This window comes from Bombus flavifrons, chromosome 7, assembly GCF_040668555.2.
Source record: "Bombus flavifrons isolate JBK064 chromosome 7, iyBomFlav1_principal, whole genome shotgun sequence".
NCBI lineage: Eukaryota > Metazoa > Arthropoda > Insecta > Hymenoptera > Apidae > Bombus > Bombus flavifrons.
Window position 1 is genome coordinate 7,656,226 of NC_138448.1, and position 19,523 is coordinate 7,675,748.

The 19,523-nt window shown below is 31.9% G+C and overlaps 1 protein-coding gene and 1 long non-coding RNA gene across 14 annotated transcripts in view; one reads left to right on the plus strand and one right to left on the minus strand.

Moving 5' to 3' along the window:
- Window positions 1-247: 247 nt before the first annotated feature.
- LOC138181889 (uncharacterized) lies at window positions 248-18,371 on the minus strand. 13 transcript variants are annotated; one of them, XM_069117263.1, is made up of 13 exons: window positions 17,879-18,371; window positions 16,094-16,136; window positions 6,932-7,082; window positions 6,644-6,857; window positions 6,205-6,300; window positions 5,637-5,874; window positions 5,264-5,565; window positions 3,254-5,185; window positions 3,071-3,176; window positions 2,645-2,987; window positions 2,318-2,558; window positions 1,353-2,224; window positions 248-1,081 (listed from the first exon to the last, which is right to left on the minus strand). In XM_069117263.1, the coding sequence occupies exons 1-13, from the start codon at window positions 17,882-17,884 to the stop codon at window positions 910-912; spliced, it is 4,716 nt and encodes a 1,571-aa protein (XP_068973364.1). In that variant the 5' UTR covers window positions 17,885-18,371; the 3' UTR covers window positions 248-909. The 13 variants fall into 13 exon arrangements, with proteins under 13 accessions (XP_068973364.1, XP_068973370.1, XP_068973361.1 ...); XM_069117269.1 differs by having other exon boundaries at window positions 18,174-18,323; XM_069117260.1 differs by lacking the exons at window positions 16,094-16,136; window positions 17,879-18,371 and adding exons at window positions 11,055-11,858; window positions 14,209-14,663.
- Window positions 7,668-19,523, plus strand: part of LOC138181937 (uncharacterized) — a 36,885-nt gene continuing 25,029 nt past the window's right edge. Inside the window, exon 1 of the long non-coding RNA XR_011173644.1 lies at window positions 7,668-7,778. This is a non-coding gene — a long non-coding RNA (uncharacterized LOC138181937). The remainder of the gene's footprint in view (window positions 7,779-19,523) is intronic.

Genomic DNA, 19,523 nt, shown 5'->3' on the forward strand with positions numbered 1-19,523 from the left:
AGATACCTTTAATTGTACCAAATCTGTTTAATTTGCACAAATAGGTAACATAATTTAAAGTAATTCAGAAGGTATTTAAGAGTTTTAAAGAATTTATATTTTTAGACAATGCGGAGCAATATTTCTTTTAATTTATACACTATATTTATTATTTATATTTATTCGTTTATTTACACTACCTTCATATTCTAAATAAATAAGATGCCTTACAGGGAATATACTGATATATGGAGGAAATATACAGGGATACAATTACAATTTTAGATTTTATTTGATTACATTGTATGCTTCAGCATACTAAAGAATACATGAAGCAAGTAAAAAAATGTGATTGTTGCGAACCACAAGCACGCGATGTAATAATTTATACACCAGATAAAACTAAACGAGATATCTGTTAATCGTGCGATGTACGTAATAGATAAGACTAAAATATAAGTTAGAAGATTAAAAATAAAATTCAACGTTATCGCACAGTCGCATTAATAAACTTACCTATACACTATGATCACAGTTACATTCATAATTATTGTAAGTTATTACATGTCATTATCGTCTTTATCATCATTATTATCATATTTTACTGTATATATGTACATTCTGGTTATAAATAGGTGTATGTTCAATTAATTAAATATAATCTGGTTTGAAAGCCTATGACTAGTGATACCTATTTTCTCATCAATGACAGTATGACTGAGATAATACTATCGCAATCCGATATAAATGAAGCTTCAAACAATTATGAGTAATAACAATTACTATATCATAATTTAAAAACAATTCTATGCTCTCCTTTAATACACTGTACACATTTCTTCTTCATTTCATCGAATATCTTCATAACATTAAAGTCTTATATCTTTGTTCCACTTAAATTATTTCTCTGTCTGCTGATATTTATTGGGGCTAAGTCTGAATGTTATACACACACATCCGCGGAACCAGACCTTTTCGATCACCTCTGGCACATAACAACCACTTACTATCTACCTCTAGAATTACTTTCAGTTTCTCTCCTTCCGCAAATGCAAGATGCCCATTATCTGATGGCATTCTATGCGTGAGTGTGCGAACCTCTCTGGAATTGAGATGCGCGATCTGTTATTTTACTAATCTATAAAAAGGAAACAGAGAGGACAACCAAAGATTAAGCACTAAACTTGAAATAAAATAACGAGTATAATGAAACAATATAGTAAAGATTATAAATAATATGATAAAATTGTACAAAAATTAATAAAATGCAAAATAATAAAAACAAAAAATATTATAACTTTTGATAATTAAAAATTCAATGGATTTGGTACACTTAACAACGCATTAAGCGTATCCACTTTTTCTTTACTTACTTAAGTGGTTTTTTTGTAGGATGGTTTCTTGTGGTACTACTAGTAGTAGGTCGTGGTAAAGACGTAGACGCTGCTCGCCTTTGAGGAGACACTAAATGTTTATCCTTAGACATTACCCCGTAAGACTTGTACGGTAGCGAACTAGGTCGTGTTAAATGAGTTCTTGTTGCTCCTACAATTTCCTGATCCACTCTACTAGTGCGCTTTGTTGCATCTTTGTTCCTTACTTCTAGTGGCTTTTTTGGAGTAGTTTTCGTCGTTGATAACATGACCGGTTTTTTCAACGATGGAATTCCCGAAATGGGAGATTTTGTGCTTTTAACAGGTCCTGTTGTTGTATTCGATTGTTTTACCGGAGAAGTAAGAAGCCTAGGTATTTTAGATTTTCCTACACTGGTAGGCGTTCTTGTGGGTGACAAGGGTGATGATATCGGTGGTTGAATCTTTGCATCTTCTTTTCCGACCATTAATTCCCATTTTTCTTGGAGTTTCCTAAATTTCTCTTCTCCGGATATATTGTCTTCATCATCTATTTTATTTTCTGAACTATGAGATTTTCTCGATATAGGTTGTCTATTCGATGCTCTATTCAATGGTGAATGTTCTAAACTATCAGTATAATCTTCGGAATCTTCAGAAGCCAGTTTATCGAGAGCACGAAATATTTTCGAACCTATAGGATTACTTAAGCGTTTTTTAACAGTTTCCATATCTGACTTATGTATACCACCAGGCTTGTCGTCGTAGTTTGTATAAGCGACGCACGATCGTGGGCGTACTTTTCTGGGACTAGAAACCATTGCACATGTATCCGCCGTTTTATCAAAATGATGTTCGTTTGCAGCAAGGTCGATATTTCTAAAGTTTACAGCCTGTGAAATATTATTGTAATATTGCTTTAATATTATTCTTGGTGATAAAAATTTTAACAAAACAAATATTGGAAATTATTCGATAATACTAACGTTTATTGTATGATTATTTAAACTGCCGAAACTATTATGAAGTTGACGATATTGATATAAAAGATCAAGCTGAAATGGGCAAAACGCAAGAGGATTTAAAATATGTAAGAGAGCATCCACAACTTCTCGTGCATTTGCATTGGCCAAAGCTGCTACAAATAAGCTGTTATTATTATAATGTTTCCTTAAGATGGATTCCCTTGTACATAAATATGCAAACCATGCGTCCAAAGCTCTTAAACTGTAAAGTTTATAACTCGATTATAATATAATCATAATACATGTATATAAAATAATGTGATTTTTTATATTGCAATATTAACTTACTTTAATAAACCAAATACAAATGCATGAAACTTTAGCATTCCCTCAGTAATAACGTCTTCACCATTAATTTTTTGCACTAATTCATTCAATGTTTTAGTAACTGGACCTTGTTGAGAAGATGCTTCAACCACTTGCCAAACACTATTTGTTATTGGTCCAAATGTTGAATTTAAATGTGATTTCAATCCATCTGACATGATGGCATACAAAGCTGGACATAAGTTGCTAACACAAATTTGAGCACATTCATTTTTGTCATTGTAATTTTGTCTACTATGGATTGATTCAGTGTTCCAATATTTCAGTAACAAATCTACCGCTTTATTTACGGATAATATCATTTCTGGAAATTTACATGTATTCATAATTTATTATATTGTATCGTAAAAATTAAAATTATGTTAAAATTATTAGTAATATACTTACTTCTCTTTTCATCTAAATCCAATTTATTATCTGGACTCATTGCTCTTCTTTCATCTGTGAATACAATATCTTTATTTTGTTCATTTGTAGTAACGTTTAAGTTACCCTAAAATATTTTCCAAAAGTTAAGCACGTACGAAATTTAACACAAATAATAATAATACAAAAGTCAAGTAAAATCACCTTATTGTCTAAATACTTTTTCCTTTGGTTTACGGCAAAACTGACAGTCTTTTTCTGTGATTCTATCATATCAGTAGCTTTGGTAACATCTTTATTCATCCTGAGAGCTAAAAACTTTCTTACATACGATCTTAATTTAACATCGGGATCTTCAGTATCTCCATCACTACTCTGTGACGAGAAACCGCTGCGCTTCAGAAATTCTTCCAGTTGTTTTACGTCGTCTTCGCTATTTTCAGAATTTTCAGTCTCTAAGTCTCCGGTATTAGCTATTTCATTTACTCTTTCTGTATGATATCTTTCTTCCGTCTCATCGACATCTTTTTCTGGATCAGCGACTCGACCACGACATGCTAATTGTAAATCATTATTCATATAATATGGTTCTTGTAAAGACATTCTTTTATTTGTTTCAGGTGATTGATCCTCTATTTCTTCTACATCCCCCATTTCGAACATGCTATATCTCTTACTTGCAGGAACCTTACTTTTCCTTAAAATACTTCTGGGTAAAGGTGGTCTTGGTGGCACTTTACCGCTAGAAAATTCGGATTCACGATCTCCATGTGGTAAAGAAATCGATCGTTTTGGAAAAGATGGACAGGCTGTTTTTGTCTTATTAATTTGCCTATGAATCTTTTTATCATTACTTACTAAACTGGCCTCAGAACTAATACTATCATAACGGTAAAGATACAATGGATTGGTTGCATTATTTAACGTTTGTTGATTTGTTGAAGAATCAGTTAATATTGTAGAAGATCCTCGATATCCGGAGGATGGTTGTGTCGCGGTACTACTAGTAGAGGATGAATTATTTGGTATGATTTCGCTTATAGTACGAGTTTTATGACGCATTGGAGGGGATAAACAAAATAGAGGCTTCTTCGTTTCTTCGTGAATATTGATATGCCTCGAAACTTCTGGTACATCGTGCAAAATTTTCTTGTACTCAGTAGGCAAAAGGAATGTTAACGACTCCCAGTCTTTAACATGTGAAAATCCACGTTGACGTAACGTGTCTATATCATTACATGAGAATGGTCTACCAGATCTACCAGTATGTTTCCAGCTAACTCTATTTTTTCCAAAACATTGTGGCTTTAAAGTTACGCAATCTAACTTTGTATCTTTAATATTGAGAAACGATAAGTCCGGTAAAGCGTAATTCGGATATACAACATAAACTGGCTTTTTATTAACAATCGTTTCTCGTAAAGATGGATTTTCTTTTTCTTTTACAGGTGGTATATACACTAATGATGTTTGGACTGAATTATCCTCTGTCTCGGCTATTGCTTGAATACCTGTCGTTTTGCAAATTGGATATTTCTTTTCTAATGATTTGACCCATGCAGTTTTTCGCTGATGTTCGAAAACGTTAGGAATAACATCAATGTCATTTTGGTCGGCATCATTATCGTGTGTTAGATCTGATTTAGACATATTCTCTGATAGCTCTTCTATAGATGCGGATGATATCATTTCATCCTTTTGTTCACTTATCGTTGATGTATATTTTGGAATGTCGTTAAAGCTGTCTTTCTGATTTTCCGTTTCTTGATTGTTATGTTGATCACTTTTAACCCAATTAATAGAAAAATCACTTTCTGGAACTTGACGTTTAGGGATATTATTTATATTTTGCCGTTGTATTTGCGTATTTGTATTAGTACCACTATCACTAGCACTATTGTTTGTAGGCCATCCATTATCACTAGCAGAGTCTGATTGATCCAATGTAAGACTCATTCCTTCAGCACTCATACTTTTTTGTTTCATAAATAATTTTACAAGACTTAAATTTTGCAATTTCTTTCCTGTTGAATTATGTTCTCCATTATCAGAACTTTCTTCGTTTATAGACCGACTCATTACAGATCCTGAACTATGTAATTGTTGTACGTGATTATTTGATTCTGCAGAATCAACCTGTTCCAAAAATATTCAAAAGTTATATTATGAAATATTTTCTTTAGAATTTGAATATAATATGTATTTAAAACTTACAGAAAAATTGAGAGGCATATTGAGATGGAATTGTGTAGCCTGAGTAAGATCTGGCAAACTTTGACTTCTCTTGTTTGTTACAGATATGATATTTTCCACACCATGTGAAAATTCCGGTATTGTATTATTATTGCCTGACGGATGACGGGTTATAATTTTATTCATAGAAGAATGTTTCAAATTGCTCCATGTTGTATATATCTTAGAATCAGAACATGCCATTGATAAGTCTAATACATTTTTCAAATCCGCATTTCTATTATAATATGGTTCTACAGTTTCATAAGCTTTTTGCTGTTTTTCTATAAAAAGAAAGTTAACAGAATTAATTTATACATTACTTATACATATTTTAAAGCATTTACTTTTATACCTTGGTTATCAAAATCTTGTGAACCATCTGAATACATTGTAATACTACCCTCGAAAGCAATAGTATAATTCTCCTTATTATTTGTCTGACATGTTAGTAGCATATCCTCACAGTCCAGAGAGTCGACGCTATAACTACCCCCTGGTGGTAGTATGGGTGTCTCTTTCAGAGGAGAGAAGAGTAATGATGATTTACATATGGAAATTGTATCTGTTGTTGAACAGGCGGAATCTTCTCCCTTTAATACAAAGAGTGATTTTAGAGTAGATTCTACACATTCCTAAATAATTTCATGCATTTTGCAAAACTAGCACAGTTCATTTTCATGCACTGTTTAAATTTGAGAATTGGATTCATTAATTTTAATATTTTTTATTTCCTATAGTTGTTACATAATCAAATCAGTTTATAATTATTTCTTTTATTAATCATGCAGAGGAATTGCAAGCAAATCAAGTTTTATTTTCATGTTAAGCAAAATTCATGTCAATATAGATGTTTTTATATTATCTTCAGTATTAAAGAAACATCAGTAAAAGGAATTCAACATTCTCAGCCATTATCATACCTGGCTGCTGGTATGAGGGCTGATTGATGAACCGATGTCAAGTTTTTCCATAACAGATCCAGATATACTGGCATATCGTTCCCTTTGATAGTTAAACTGCCATGATAATGAAGATATAGAATACTTTTAGAATATTATTTACAACAACAATGAAGAAACAGGAAATATCTTAAAATGTTATAACCAAAAACCACTATTAAGAACCATTTATAAATTAAAAAAATAACATTTACCAAAAGATACCTCAGTTTATCAATGTTAATAAGACTAAAAAACATTAGTTCTTATAATATCAAGAAAGATTTATATAATATATTTGCTTGCAAACTATCCACAATGAAAATAATTGTTTCTGATAATTAGATTATATAACTTATATTACAATATAAATAAAAGATTGTATCAAATGAATACATACATAATAATGAATTTTGTTTACCTCTGAATGCTGAACTGGATCTGTGCACATGACAGGCAATGCTGTAAGCAGAGTATGGATATCTGCTGTACGAAAGCTTTCCATATCAATTTCTGCCAAATTAGCATCCAGATTACGGGCAAGGTCATCATAATAGCCCAGATCTTCTCGAGAATATGAAGCAGAGAGTGAGGATAATACACTTGGATGAACATGAAGCCCTCCATCTCTGTAACTAGCATTTTATATAAACATAAATATATATGTCTACAATATATAAATGTATTATAACTGTTACTAAAATCTTACCCATAATCAATGAACCATTGATATTCCACATTGTCCTGCACAAATTCAGAGCTAATTAAATCATGTTGAATAGAATCTGTTGCAGGATTGGAGTTACAATCAGATCCTGGTGTTTGTGGATCTTCCATCATTGCAGCCCCTTTGCCTGCACCTAAAATACATTATGCATCATCAATAAGCAATCATTAAATTATACAATAGTTAAAAAACCATGAAAAACAGACCATATCTTGCATAGACAAAGTGCTTTTGTGGTTTGTTAAACATGTTTCTTTTTTTCACCAATATAACATTGGAAATCACGCATAACGCAACGATTTCTGCTACTAAAAGTTACGTGGATTGATCATAATTAATGTATTTACATTGTTTATACTCTGATTACAGCTCATGACAGGCTCCCAAATTTGTCAAACCTTTATAACGTTGTATTCCGCGTGTCACACAAATCATGTAGGAAAATAAGGATTGAGCGTATGAAACTGAACGTGGCTTCGGTGTTATTACATTATTACAAGAAAAATAATGGTACATGATAACCATTCTTTATTAATGTAACGCTCACATAGTCGTAGTATCACGGTAATGGTAACGAATTACATTTCTGGAGCACCACGGTAGATCACTTACTCCGACATTATTGATAAAGTTATCAACGATGCACTGATAAACATGTCAGGAGTTTCTCTTCGTGCACCGTGGAATGTTCACGATAGATAAAGAAGTGTCAGCCAATGACGTCAGGCTAAGGTTATGGCGGACGCATTTGAGTAAATGCGCTCGTGTCCCGTATCGGAGATGATCAAGGCTGCGCGTCATCGAGACAGTTAAGAGGGCGTGCTTTAAGGTTAGTTGTCTCGTAATAAATAATTAATTAATCGACCGCAATGTATTAATTTTAGTTTGGGAAATCGATGATGCTGTGAGAGATACATGCACGACGTAGATAGCGATATGCTTCGAAATGATTTGAATCGCTTTGAATATGCACGTATGACAACAAATTAGAATCTCTTCGAACAAAATTCGATATTTTTGAAAAACTTTACGATTGAATCTTAAATCTTGATATATAGATATTGAATTTCTTAAATTTTGGAGGCATTTCTCATATGTATGATCTTTTATAGTATATTCGATCTTCAATATTTTATATAAGATACGTAACATATAAAATATAAGATAGACTTTTTTGAAGATTATGAAGCCATCAAGGTTTTCAAGAATTTTAAATATCGAATCATGTTCACAGTACATAGTAGAAATGTTCGAATCATTTCGAAATTCAAATGTAAATGTTTATTACTAGGTATTAGGCACATAACAAATAATTTGTTTAGGAATTATCGAAACATCAAAATCAATAATTGGATAATATTCTATAGAGATGCTTATTATTTGTTAAATATGATTAAAAAGCACGAATTTCGTACATAAATTGATTGTTAACATAATATTTCATACCATACCATGCAATATAATGAAAGTAATTAAAAACATTAAGTAAAAGTATAAATATCCTACGTGACTTAACTTTATTATATGTATGTACATGTTAGATTTACTTCTATATTTAGTATCAGATACATATGTAGGCGACACAACAATAGACAAAGTTATAAACATCGCAAACTAGATATAGTAAGATAGTTCATAGTTCACTGTCATTCATAGTTAACGACTATAGTTAACAACTCAATGAATAGCCATACACGTTTTCAAGAATCTTCAATTCATCTTCATAGACAGACTAAAATAATGCATTGATATAGTATAATGAGAAGAAAAAGAGAAAGATTGTTTTGAATACGAGTTCCAAATCGTACCTCGAATAATTCTTTTCCATCGCATCGCCACGGTCGCTTGGTTTTTTTGTTCTACAGAAAATATTTACATTTGATAAATGTTATCCGAAAACACTCATGCTCACGACCATATGGCGACAATCCGCCCGTCACTCATAGGACTTAGGAATTCATTTTAACTGCGCCTATGGACTATGGAGTACGATTGCTCATGCGGCGCATGAGCATTACCAATCCAGCGTAAAGGGTGGGCAAAAGGAAATCGGATACAACACGCCTGAATTAAGGCTACGATACGATACGCTAGATTTCTTTTGTCGCTTATCGGAAACATTCACATTTGAGTAAAAGATTCTTTCAACATTCTTCCATAGAATCATTGCTTAAAATTCTACTTTAATTCACTCAGATATGCTAATAAAATCTTTGTGTTGATATTTCAATTCATATTCCCTAGATAAATTTTCATAACATATATATTTTCGTAATTCTCAGCTAATTTAACTATTATGTTAGGAATAACGTAATATTTCATTTATAATCCTTTTTAGTCAATTTACATTATTGGATTCCACTTTTCTTCATTGAGAGTTGGATTTTGCTAATTTACTTAGCTTTTATAATTTTATGAAGTTTAGTGAAATTGAATTATTTATAGAATTATCATAAATTACGTCAAACTGACACCTGTTCTAGAAACTATAGATGAAAACAATTTTCAACTTAAGAAATATTTTTATACAACCTCTTTGGTAGACAAGGAAAACCTGTATACAAGAAAATACCCTCGACATATCGGTCTAAGTTACAAAAATATTATTGTTTCTTGCTTAATTTTTATGTTTCTTTCTTCTCTCATGTATTAAAGTCGCATTATTTTACTGCTTGTCTCTTACTAGGTTAATACCACGAAGAGTAACCTACTAAAATGTTTCAGCAATACAAAAACTTGACATTGCTAAGTAATTTGTTTTTCGCATTTCTGCGAAGCTTTAGCTAATTTTATTTCAAGATGCAACTTAAATATTATTAAATTGAGTAAACTTGATATGGTGTTAGATAGTTGAACCTGTCGAAGGTTGTACATATGTATCTGAAATCTTAATATCAAGTGTTAGTCGCGGTTTTACCCGTCTGAGGAAAAATCTTACATGGTACTTCGTTCGCCAGTGTCGAAGGTACTGGATAATTTTAGCAAATCGCAGAAGAAGCGAGGGAAGAAATTCAAGAACCAAACTTCGCGACTCGACGAAAATTTTACGCGTGAGCTGATGAAACATACCTCCGCTATCTTTTTGCCAAAGAGATTGAATTCACTTGGCTTGGTTTCCATTTGCAATTTTTTCATGACCAAATAAATCCAACAAATCTATTCTAATTTAACAAAATTCTTCTTCTGTACTTGATTCGACATTTTTTCATATTCGAATTCATATCCGTACTAGTACCAATGTTTCTTTAAAATCTAGAAACATTATTTCGTACTATTTGGTTTTGTTTCAAAAAAAATAAAAAGAAATTTTTAATGATCTTAAATCAAATGAAATTGTGATGCGTATATATTATGAATCACCATACGATCATGTTGCGCGTACATATATACTTAAACGTTTCGGATGTCGTACAATTATTTTTGCTTGTGCACACATGTAAAATACTCCCACACCGAATACGCTACCCGAAATAGTGGAACAAGCCGTCATTTCTTACATATGTAGCCGTGGGAGAATTTTAAATTAGAAGACATTTCTTAAACTTTTCCAGAGAACTTAACAGTAGCATATATGTTTCAATTACATATATTGTATGGAAATGCAATTCTTTAAACTGTGTGTTTGAATTGATGTTATTATTCTATCATATTAAACAATAGCCATTTACTAGTGACTGTTAATACGCGCAGCCTTGGATAATAAAATAATTTCAACATAAGTTTACTACTTTTTGTATATTCCATGCTTTTTGTAAATGAAGTATTTCAAAAAAAGGAAGATATCTGAAGAGGTGCAAACGTCATGAAGAAGCGAGGAAAACAGCGAGGTTAATGATAATTAAGCTGGCCAAACATGAAACAGAAGCAAGAAGATCAAAATCATATATGGATTTTATACGAAGAAAAAATTTGGGACTCGAACCTAAATTTTTCTATTACATACATATTAGATTACTACTTTATCAAGTGAGCTGTTCCACTCATTAACAAAATTCGTATTTATAAGCTTAATCATCGTTGTTGACAGTATATTCAGATTCTAACACCTAAACATGAACTAAAAATATGTTACATATAAAGCATAATTGATTTTCTATATTCTTACGATTATAAAATAGGCAATTGCATTTTTCATTAAGTCGTCGGTAATACTTTCGTTCCTTCCTCGGTTTGCCATAGTAGAGATGTGGCGGTCGTGCAGGCGCTTGGAATGGTGGACTCATACGACCCACAGAGAACTCTGCTATTTTCATGATGACGCACAACAGAAGCACTATCATCATTTGTCAATATTCAGCGTTTTTATTGTTCTATCACGTTACAACATAGTAGTAACGCTTTCTCACTGGGTAACCAGTTAAAAATGTTTCACGAAGATTCTCGAGAGAAATTCGATCCAAGACACACGCGTTTTAATAATCTAATAAATGAATAATATTTACACAAAGGTTTATTAATCGTTCAGATGCGAGTATATCGAAGCTTTTTTGTTCATCTCTTTAAAATGTTCACTTTTCATTATTCCACCATAGACGGTACGCATATGTATGTACATTTATCACTTCAAAGTTACATCACGAATGGGAACAACTCCCGCGACACTCCACGGTCTTCCGTCGCTTTCCTATATGGAAGATATTTGCACTTTGATGAACAAAATATGCACGCGTAAAACACAGTCGATTACACGTCTCTGCTCGAGCCGATGACACCTTTCAAAGATGCCTTTGTTTATAACACACCACTTCGTTTCTACGTTTACATCGCGAACAATGAACAGGCATATCGTCGTAGTTGAACCCACGTTTCCGGTTTTACTGCCAGATAAACGCGACGTCCATGCGCGAAAAGTGTGCAACCGCACGAATCTTGAAGAATTCAAGTATCAAACACTTTACACTGATTTCTACTGCGAGAAAGAGATACATATTACAATTGATTTCTAATTCTTACTAAACACACGAAACAAAATGGCGTTTCAAATATTGTAAGTAGATTAATCTTGTAATAGCACACCGATGTCTTTCGTGGTCCAGAAAAATTCTTTATATTAATAAATAACTAATAGGTAAAAACTAACTAGAATCATAATTCCATGACCTTATTCTTACAAGTTTTAAATAAGATATTATTATTTGTTATAAAATATATATGATTGTTTAAAATTTTATATTTTATGGATTGCTGTACGTGAAGTGAAATGTAGACTTTAGGAAGAACCAAAGAATTAAAGAATGTAATATAATGCAAAACCGGAAGTTGGTTCAAATCCGAAAGGACTAGGTAAAATAATTATAATAAATAAATAACTAGTGATTTATTTCATCTCTAGTGGATAAAAAAGTATAAATCAGAATTATTAGTTTTACATAGTAGCATTTACAATATTACAAGGTATAATATTTAAAATACAATGTAAGATCAAGTATTAGATTTCGAATATACGTATATACTATTAGAATTTCAGATACAAGAGGGGAAAAGAACTGAAATTGAATTGTATTATTAAAATCATAAGCAAAAGACAGCAATGTAGAATATGTCAGCATATTCTGTTTTGACCAAAATATGGCTTATATTCTTTTGCTCGTTTAATAGAGTTATATTGTCATATTTGCTACAGAATTTTCATACTGATAGTTATAATTTAGGAATAGTAAAAAGTTATGAACTACATTCTAAACAGTAAAAAGTTCAGAATTTCTTTAGTATCTGCAGTCATTAAAGTAACATATCAAAGAGGCGTGCCTATCAAGATGACTCATGGAATTTGACAAAAACCACATCTGGGTATCAAAATAAAGAGATATGTTAGATATAGAAATAGAGAGATATATAGTTTAAACAAAGGTACGGAAGATTAAGAAGATTTGCGAAACATATGTAGTTTTGGCATCGGTCTAATATTCTAGAAGACAATAGTAATGATAGTTGTTACGTCAGTAGACGCGTTCAACTGCCTAAATTGCAACAAGTGGTGAAGCAATTGTTCCGAGTTAATCGAACGTTAAGATAACGAGGGTTCGTCGGACCGATTAAAGCTTTGAAATACGAGCAAAAGATAAAAATTGTTGAAATGTTGAGTCACACTGATTGTCTGAAGATTATTGGAGTAACTGACTCAGCGAAATTGCTTATTGTAATGCATAAAATGCATAGATTTTTTAAGTTGCTGAAAAGAACCTATCGATAATACATTATTCTAAATTTTCTTTAGTCTAATATGAACTTCAAATTCGAAGTAGTGAATTTAAAAAAGTAACAATTATTTATCAATTGTATTTGATGAGATGTGTATGTATTCAATGAGAGTAAAGAGTATACAACTTGTTTATACGCTGATAATTTATCGATAATGTCGAATGATTAACCTCGCCGGTGTTATAGTAAACGAATGCAGGCTAAATGTAGATAAATAAACGTTCATTATAGTAAGTATGCGCTCGACGAACCTATCGTTGCATTACATACACTGTACAAATTTCTACGATAAAGTATGTAGGAATGACGACCTAGTAAATCAAAATTAACAATAATAGTCTATGCTTATTGTATGTTTTATCATATGGTATGTTGAAGTCTCTTCAATTCGATGTAACATTGGCTAGCTTAAACTACATAAAAAATGCTCACAAAATTTATTGCGATACTTTCAAATATTTAGTTGAAATTGTCTTCTATCTATTTGACCATTGTCAAATTCAAATTGCATAAAATATTTGAATCAAATGCGACATCGCTAAACATAGAACTAAAGTATATGCCTGCTGCGGAAATAGTTTCCTCACATCTTTTGTCATGTCAAATAAACTTCTCATTTTAGAAACTGGAGTCACACTGGAGTCTTTCGTGCCTTGTCTTAAACTTTTTACTGTTCAAAATATAGCCTATATTTTTTGCCATACTTACCTAACTTATGTGTAAGTACGAAGATTTTATTGAGAGTAGAGATGGTCATATAAAATAAATCACTATTTATATTTATTAATATAGAAAATTCCCTAGAATCATGAAGGACTACGGACGCTACTGTTAGGTTAAGTATCCCTTTTTAAATGAACCTAAATGATCTTCATGAACTTAAACACTAATTGTATGAGACATTCAAAAACGGAAAGACCATCTTCCGCAAGTCATACGTTCCGTGCAATACTCTAGCAAAAGAGGGCGAACCTGTAGTTCCTCGTAAGAGTTCTCATGAACGTATTACACAAGAAACACGCAAGTACAAAAATGACATCCTCACACCGGATGCTCACATGATTCTCACGAATTCATCCTTTCCAAAATAGTTTGTTTATTCACTAATCGCGAAATACACCATCACATGTATAAATTTTTCTAAAACTGCTGTTTATAAAACGGCACTGGACACAAACACACGTTTGCTTGTTTTCAGATAACAGGTTTAATTCGATCTGAAACGATGGACACAGATTGTGATCGATGGACAACACAATTTTTCCACGTTTATTTTGGCGGAATCAGTTTCTGGACCGCTGTCTGAGTCAGACTGCTCTAACAGCGTGAGTCCTGCGCGGGAGAGCGTTTGCACACGGCACGACACGACGCGGAGTTTAATCTCTATTAATAAATACCCGCTTTGCCTCGGCCAGAATAGAGAGCAGCTCTCCACTGCCGGCTCATTGAATGCATACGAGGTGTTTCATATCGAAGTTCGTAGCAAACGCGAGTTGATTTCGTCTTTAGTTAATTTTTATCGACAGGTTCACGGCGAGAGGTTAGATTACGATAATAAGGAAACAATGTACGATCAAATTAGAGCTTGACATAATTTACGGCTTTTTCATATTCTGAGTTTAAATCTTGTTAATTGTTAAAATTTTTCAAAATTTATTTTTTTGTGTCTTTGTAGAATAAAAAAATTCGATGTATATCAGTTGATCACCAGTTCAAATTTGAGTCAGCGCTTAAACTGCTGTTACGAAAAATCGACTTGCAGAATAAACGTTAAAAATAGCTTAAAGGAGCTTTTCAATTAGATAGAACGCGAAATTTTTTGGATTGAATACGGATGTATTTATGAAAAAGTAAAAATTTCTATGCAGCATTTATTTTTATTTTATTTCTGTTATAGGTAAATATAAATGATATTTTCAAAAAGGATTATTAATTCATATACGTAAGTTCCGTAATGTTAGCTCTGAGATTTAGGTGCTAAGATATCTAAATATAAACAATTTAACAAATTGATAAGCTCTTTCATGAATATAATGCATTTTCCGATGAAACAAAATGTAAGGAAATTACGTATTCAATATCTGTATTAATATATGCATAAAATTGAGAGAGTTCAATATAATTTAAAGATCGTGAATACAGAATTAAGTAATTTTCAAGTCATTGATTATTCTGTATGAGTTACCATACAATCACCTTTAAGGTTTTAATAATAGTAAAACAATTAATTCCATTTTGCGAAATACAATAGAAGATCAATAGAAAATTGATCAAGATAACAAAAATTAAAGAAATGGGTAGAAAGAAACAGGAGGACGAAAATAATCACGTTTGTGTCAATCGCATTACAAGCTTTTCTTTGTATGTAGTACTGTAGACCAGTACACCATAATGCAATCACTTCTAAATACTTATGAGAACAATAAGGCATTGAAAAAGAAACTACCACCCTTTATATATCAATGACAAAGAAATATTCATGTTTTGCTATCCTTAATGCGTATGCGCAATGAACGTGTTCAATAAAGTACATAAATGAATTAAAACAGAGTAAATATCAACTTAGATATGCCCGAATTCTCACGAAAATCACAAAATAGAATTATTTTTCAATCATCTTTTTGGAAAGATAATAGGTATATCTGAGTTTAAAAATAATTAGTAAACTGCGGAAGATGCATAGATGTACAGATTGCATATAATCGCAAAATATACAAAATATACAAATTTTGTCGAGAGTAAAACAGTTTTCTATCTAGATTCTATCTTTTTAATTATAATTATAATTATAATTCATAGATTTGCATAAATATCCATGGTCCGATAATTAAACATCAATTATCGTGAGAATATAATGTATTTGATTTTCATAGATTGATCTACATTTGATATGGGTTGACAGAAGCATAAATTACGAAAATGTATAGTATAAACTGAACTCACCAACGCGTTCTCCGTTGCCGCAGACAATACCCGTCGCCAAGGCCTGAAAAATATGGTCACATTATTAATCCTGTTTGCCGGCGTATTGCCAATATACGTAATGTTAAAAAAATGAAGGCCAACTGTTCTTTTTTATTGTATCGTGTTACCATGTTAGAAACTTTTCCAGATTGAAATATAATGACATTTAGGGTTGACTGAGTTTTCGTCAAATTCAATATTACCTCTGATATTTAAAATATAGTGACATATTATCGACGGAAGTAAGCACGGCGTGGTTTTATTGAATTCTTAAGTTCTTTAAGTTCTTAATGGTTAAATAATCTTTCACTAGAACACCATTGAATTTGAACTGAAGGGTTGAGACAAGAAACCTGCATTCTTAAGTTATTTCATAAGTAGCAAGTTATAAAATATGATACTATTTTTGAACCTTCACAAATGCAGTGAAGCAGTACCTTGGAAAGATTGCAATGCATTCTCCTTTTCTTAACTTGAGAACTAAGATAAATATTGTTAAGAGGAGAATACTTCTCGTTTCTCTGTTTTATAATCATTATGTATTATGGGATGATCTACCTTAATTGTTATCAAATTGCATATTATGAACTTGTCTCTGTAAGCTAACAACAGTTGCATCATTTAAGCAAATATTTATACTTATATTATAATTCTTTTTCAACTAGCAATTTGTTTAAATGTATTATGTTGATACTATTTTTTCATTATTGTTTCAGTGATAGAAAAGGGATATTATATTGATAACAAAATTCGTATATTTCAATCAGAGATTAGACAAAAAACATAGATGATAAAATTATCAGATATGTGGGCATTCTTTTGCAATTCCGAAACACGTTTTTCTTTCTACAACCCACATGGCTTTGTTCTACTCTTTCCTTTTCTCTAGAGGATACATGGTATATCCATATAAATCTCAACGAGTGAATAAAGGCGGCAGATTGTAATTAGCAAGAAGAACACGATATACAGGAGGCTGCGAGCATTTTTCCGACGCAAGCAAACAAAAAAGGCCGAGTACTCCGGGGAACAAGGTCACTGGATCCTAATAAGAGTTCGTGCCTAAATGAGAAACGGATGAATCACTCCTGTTACAATTATCTTCAGCTACTTGAGCTTCGTAAATTGATCATTATCGCCCGTATCTCTAATTTCATATAAAAAAATCGTGCCAACAAATGGTAAAAATGATAACCCCAATCTATTATACATATCGTACTTTGCAAAATTATCATTGCTTTAACTTTTACAAAAGTGAATTTATTAATGCTAGAGAAAGATAATTTCTGATAATTAATTGTATTTATTTAAAGAAAATTTATAAATACTAAGCAAGTTTTAGTAAATATTTCGAAATGTTGAAATAATTGAATATAACAAATTGAAGATTTGTGGAGTAGATATCAATAATTGGGTATATTTTTCAGATACAGCGTATTGATCGGTATATTTGCACAAAACGCAGTGCAAGACGAAAAGCTTCTTGATTAGAGTAACCTTCACATCGATTTTATGTGTAACAGAGGTCAATGACGTATTAGGTTCAACTATGTCTTACAATTAGGAATTTACTAAGATAAGGAGACAACTAACAAGAATTTCTCGATCCTATTTCATTTACTAGATAAACGTCACTGCATTCCTACTTCTGATTATGTTAATACACACACAAGGTGTATATTAACCGGAGAATAGAGAAACACACGCCCACATTCTTCGGTGCTAGAAAACGAGTCGATATTAGAGGCGGCCTAAAGTACTCACGTTCATGGTGAAGGGACAGCTGACAGTCGATCCACGTAACACTTAACACTGCCACGAATTATGACATCGTGTAGAATTCCAAGAGAATATCACTGTACGATTATATAGTAGTCGTATATGCATGTCACTTCTTAAAAATCACTCGAAGATGTACTTTCCGGAATGCATATTCTGAGTCATTCTGGTAAAGAGAGCCCCTCCCTGACTACAACAACCCCTGTCTAATGTCGAACGCGCATGCTCCCGAATTTACGGTCGTTTACGAAGAAAGGGGATGATTCTGTTTCGCACTTACGTTCTCTTCACGTGCGTGGAGTTTTAACCACTAATGTCTCGAGCACTGTTGTTCGGCTTGATGCGAAGGGCGCAATGATAATGAACCGTCGATGGCACGGCCATCCCTTAATGTTTTCGAGCTATGCTGCGCATGTCCTAAACACCCTCTCCAGGCGTCAATGATCGAACAACTGATCCATAGCTTCCTATTTAGCTCCAACAAATGTTTTTCTGAATACTTTTGGAAATTGGCTAATCCATGTATTGATATTGATTATGCATAAGTAATCGTTACGAAATAGTGAATGCTACTGATTAGCAGTACTGACTTTACGATACTATTTTCTAAGCAAGAATACGTGATCGTACCGCGATTGCGAACCGACTTCGCCTTTCATATTGATTTTCTGCGCTTTGATATCCGTGTCCAGAAAGGCTGTTACTTCTTTGCACGACCTGCATCTTATGCTCAGGGTATAGGTGTAGATGAGAACGATTGTAACGAACATGATACTAAAAACATTTACTTATATGACTAATGTCTTGTATATAGCGAGATATTTATAAAAAACTTGGTCAACGATGGAATAAATACGCGCTAATACATTGTTGAATATCAAAAGATCTATTATATTCAGCTAATCTTATTGTTTTCATTGTTATTATTGTCAAGAAAAGAATTTAATGATTGTATTATATTTTATTCATGATATTGGAAAATTTTATAGGAAGTCATTAGTATAAACATTAGCATTATTAGCTCGTTGGTAGATATTAGCATTAAAGAAAAAATTGCTTTATTACTATTTCATTTTTATTTCATTTGGACGTTAATGAATTTTTCAGAATTTATCAATTAGATTTATAAATTAGAGAGAAATTTTTATTTAAAACTAAAATTAGTATTTTGACTTTTCTAAATTGGTATTGTAGATGTAGTTTAGTTAAGCAAATGCTATAAATGCACGCATATCCTTTCATTCATATCTATGATTTGACAAAATGATCAATGGTTCTCAATAGCGTGGGCAACATAAATTAAATTTTTTAATATTTAAAAATTGATGCATATTAATTTTGTACCAGAAGAATACTTTATTAAATACCTTTATACGGTACAAAATAAATACTTTTATAAAAAATATAAATTCTCAATACAGAGAGTACATCGTATACAAATTACATATACTTACGTAGGTATCATACATGGTAGTATTATGTAAGAAAAATATATATGACATTGGTTTTGTGACATCATTGACGTTGTGATAGTTACACATTTGTATAATTACTCATTCATCTTACAATTTTGTATAAGTGATTATGTACAAGCCTTAGTTTGAAAAATATGGTAGATATAGTATAGAGT

What these genes read in the sequence shown, in the direction of transcription:
- LOC138181889 (XM_069117260.1), bottom strand. Translation starts at nt 11,232, where the DNA reads ATGATGATAGTGCTTCTGTTGTGCGTCATCATGAAAATAGCAGAGTTC. An exon ending in GCCCTCATACCAGCAGCCAG is followed by an intron (nt 5,875 to 6,204) that starts GTATGATAATGG and finishes TTTGTATTAAAG; the next exon opens with GGAGAAGATTCCGCCTGTTC. An exon ending in GGATTTAGATGAAAAGAGAA is followed by an intron (nt 2,988 to 3,070) that starts GTAAGTATATTA and finishes GTAAATTTCCAG; the next exon opens with AAATGATATTATCCGTAAAT.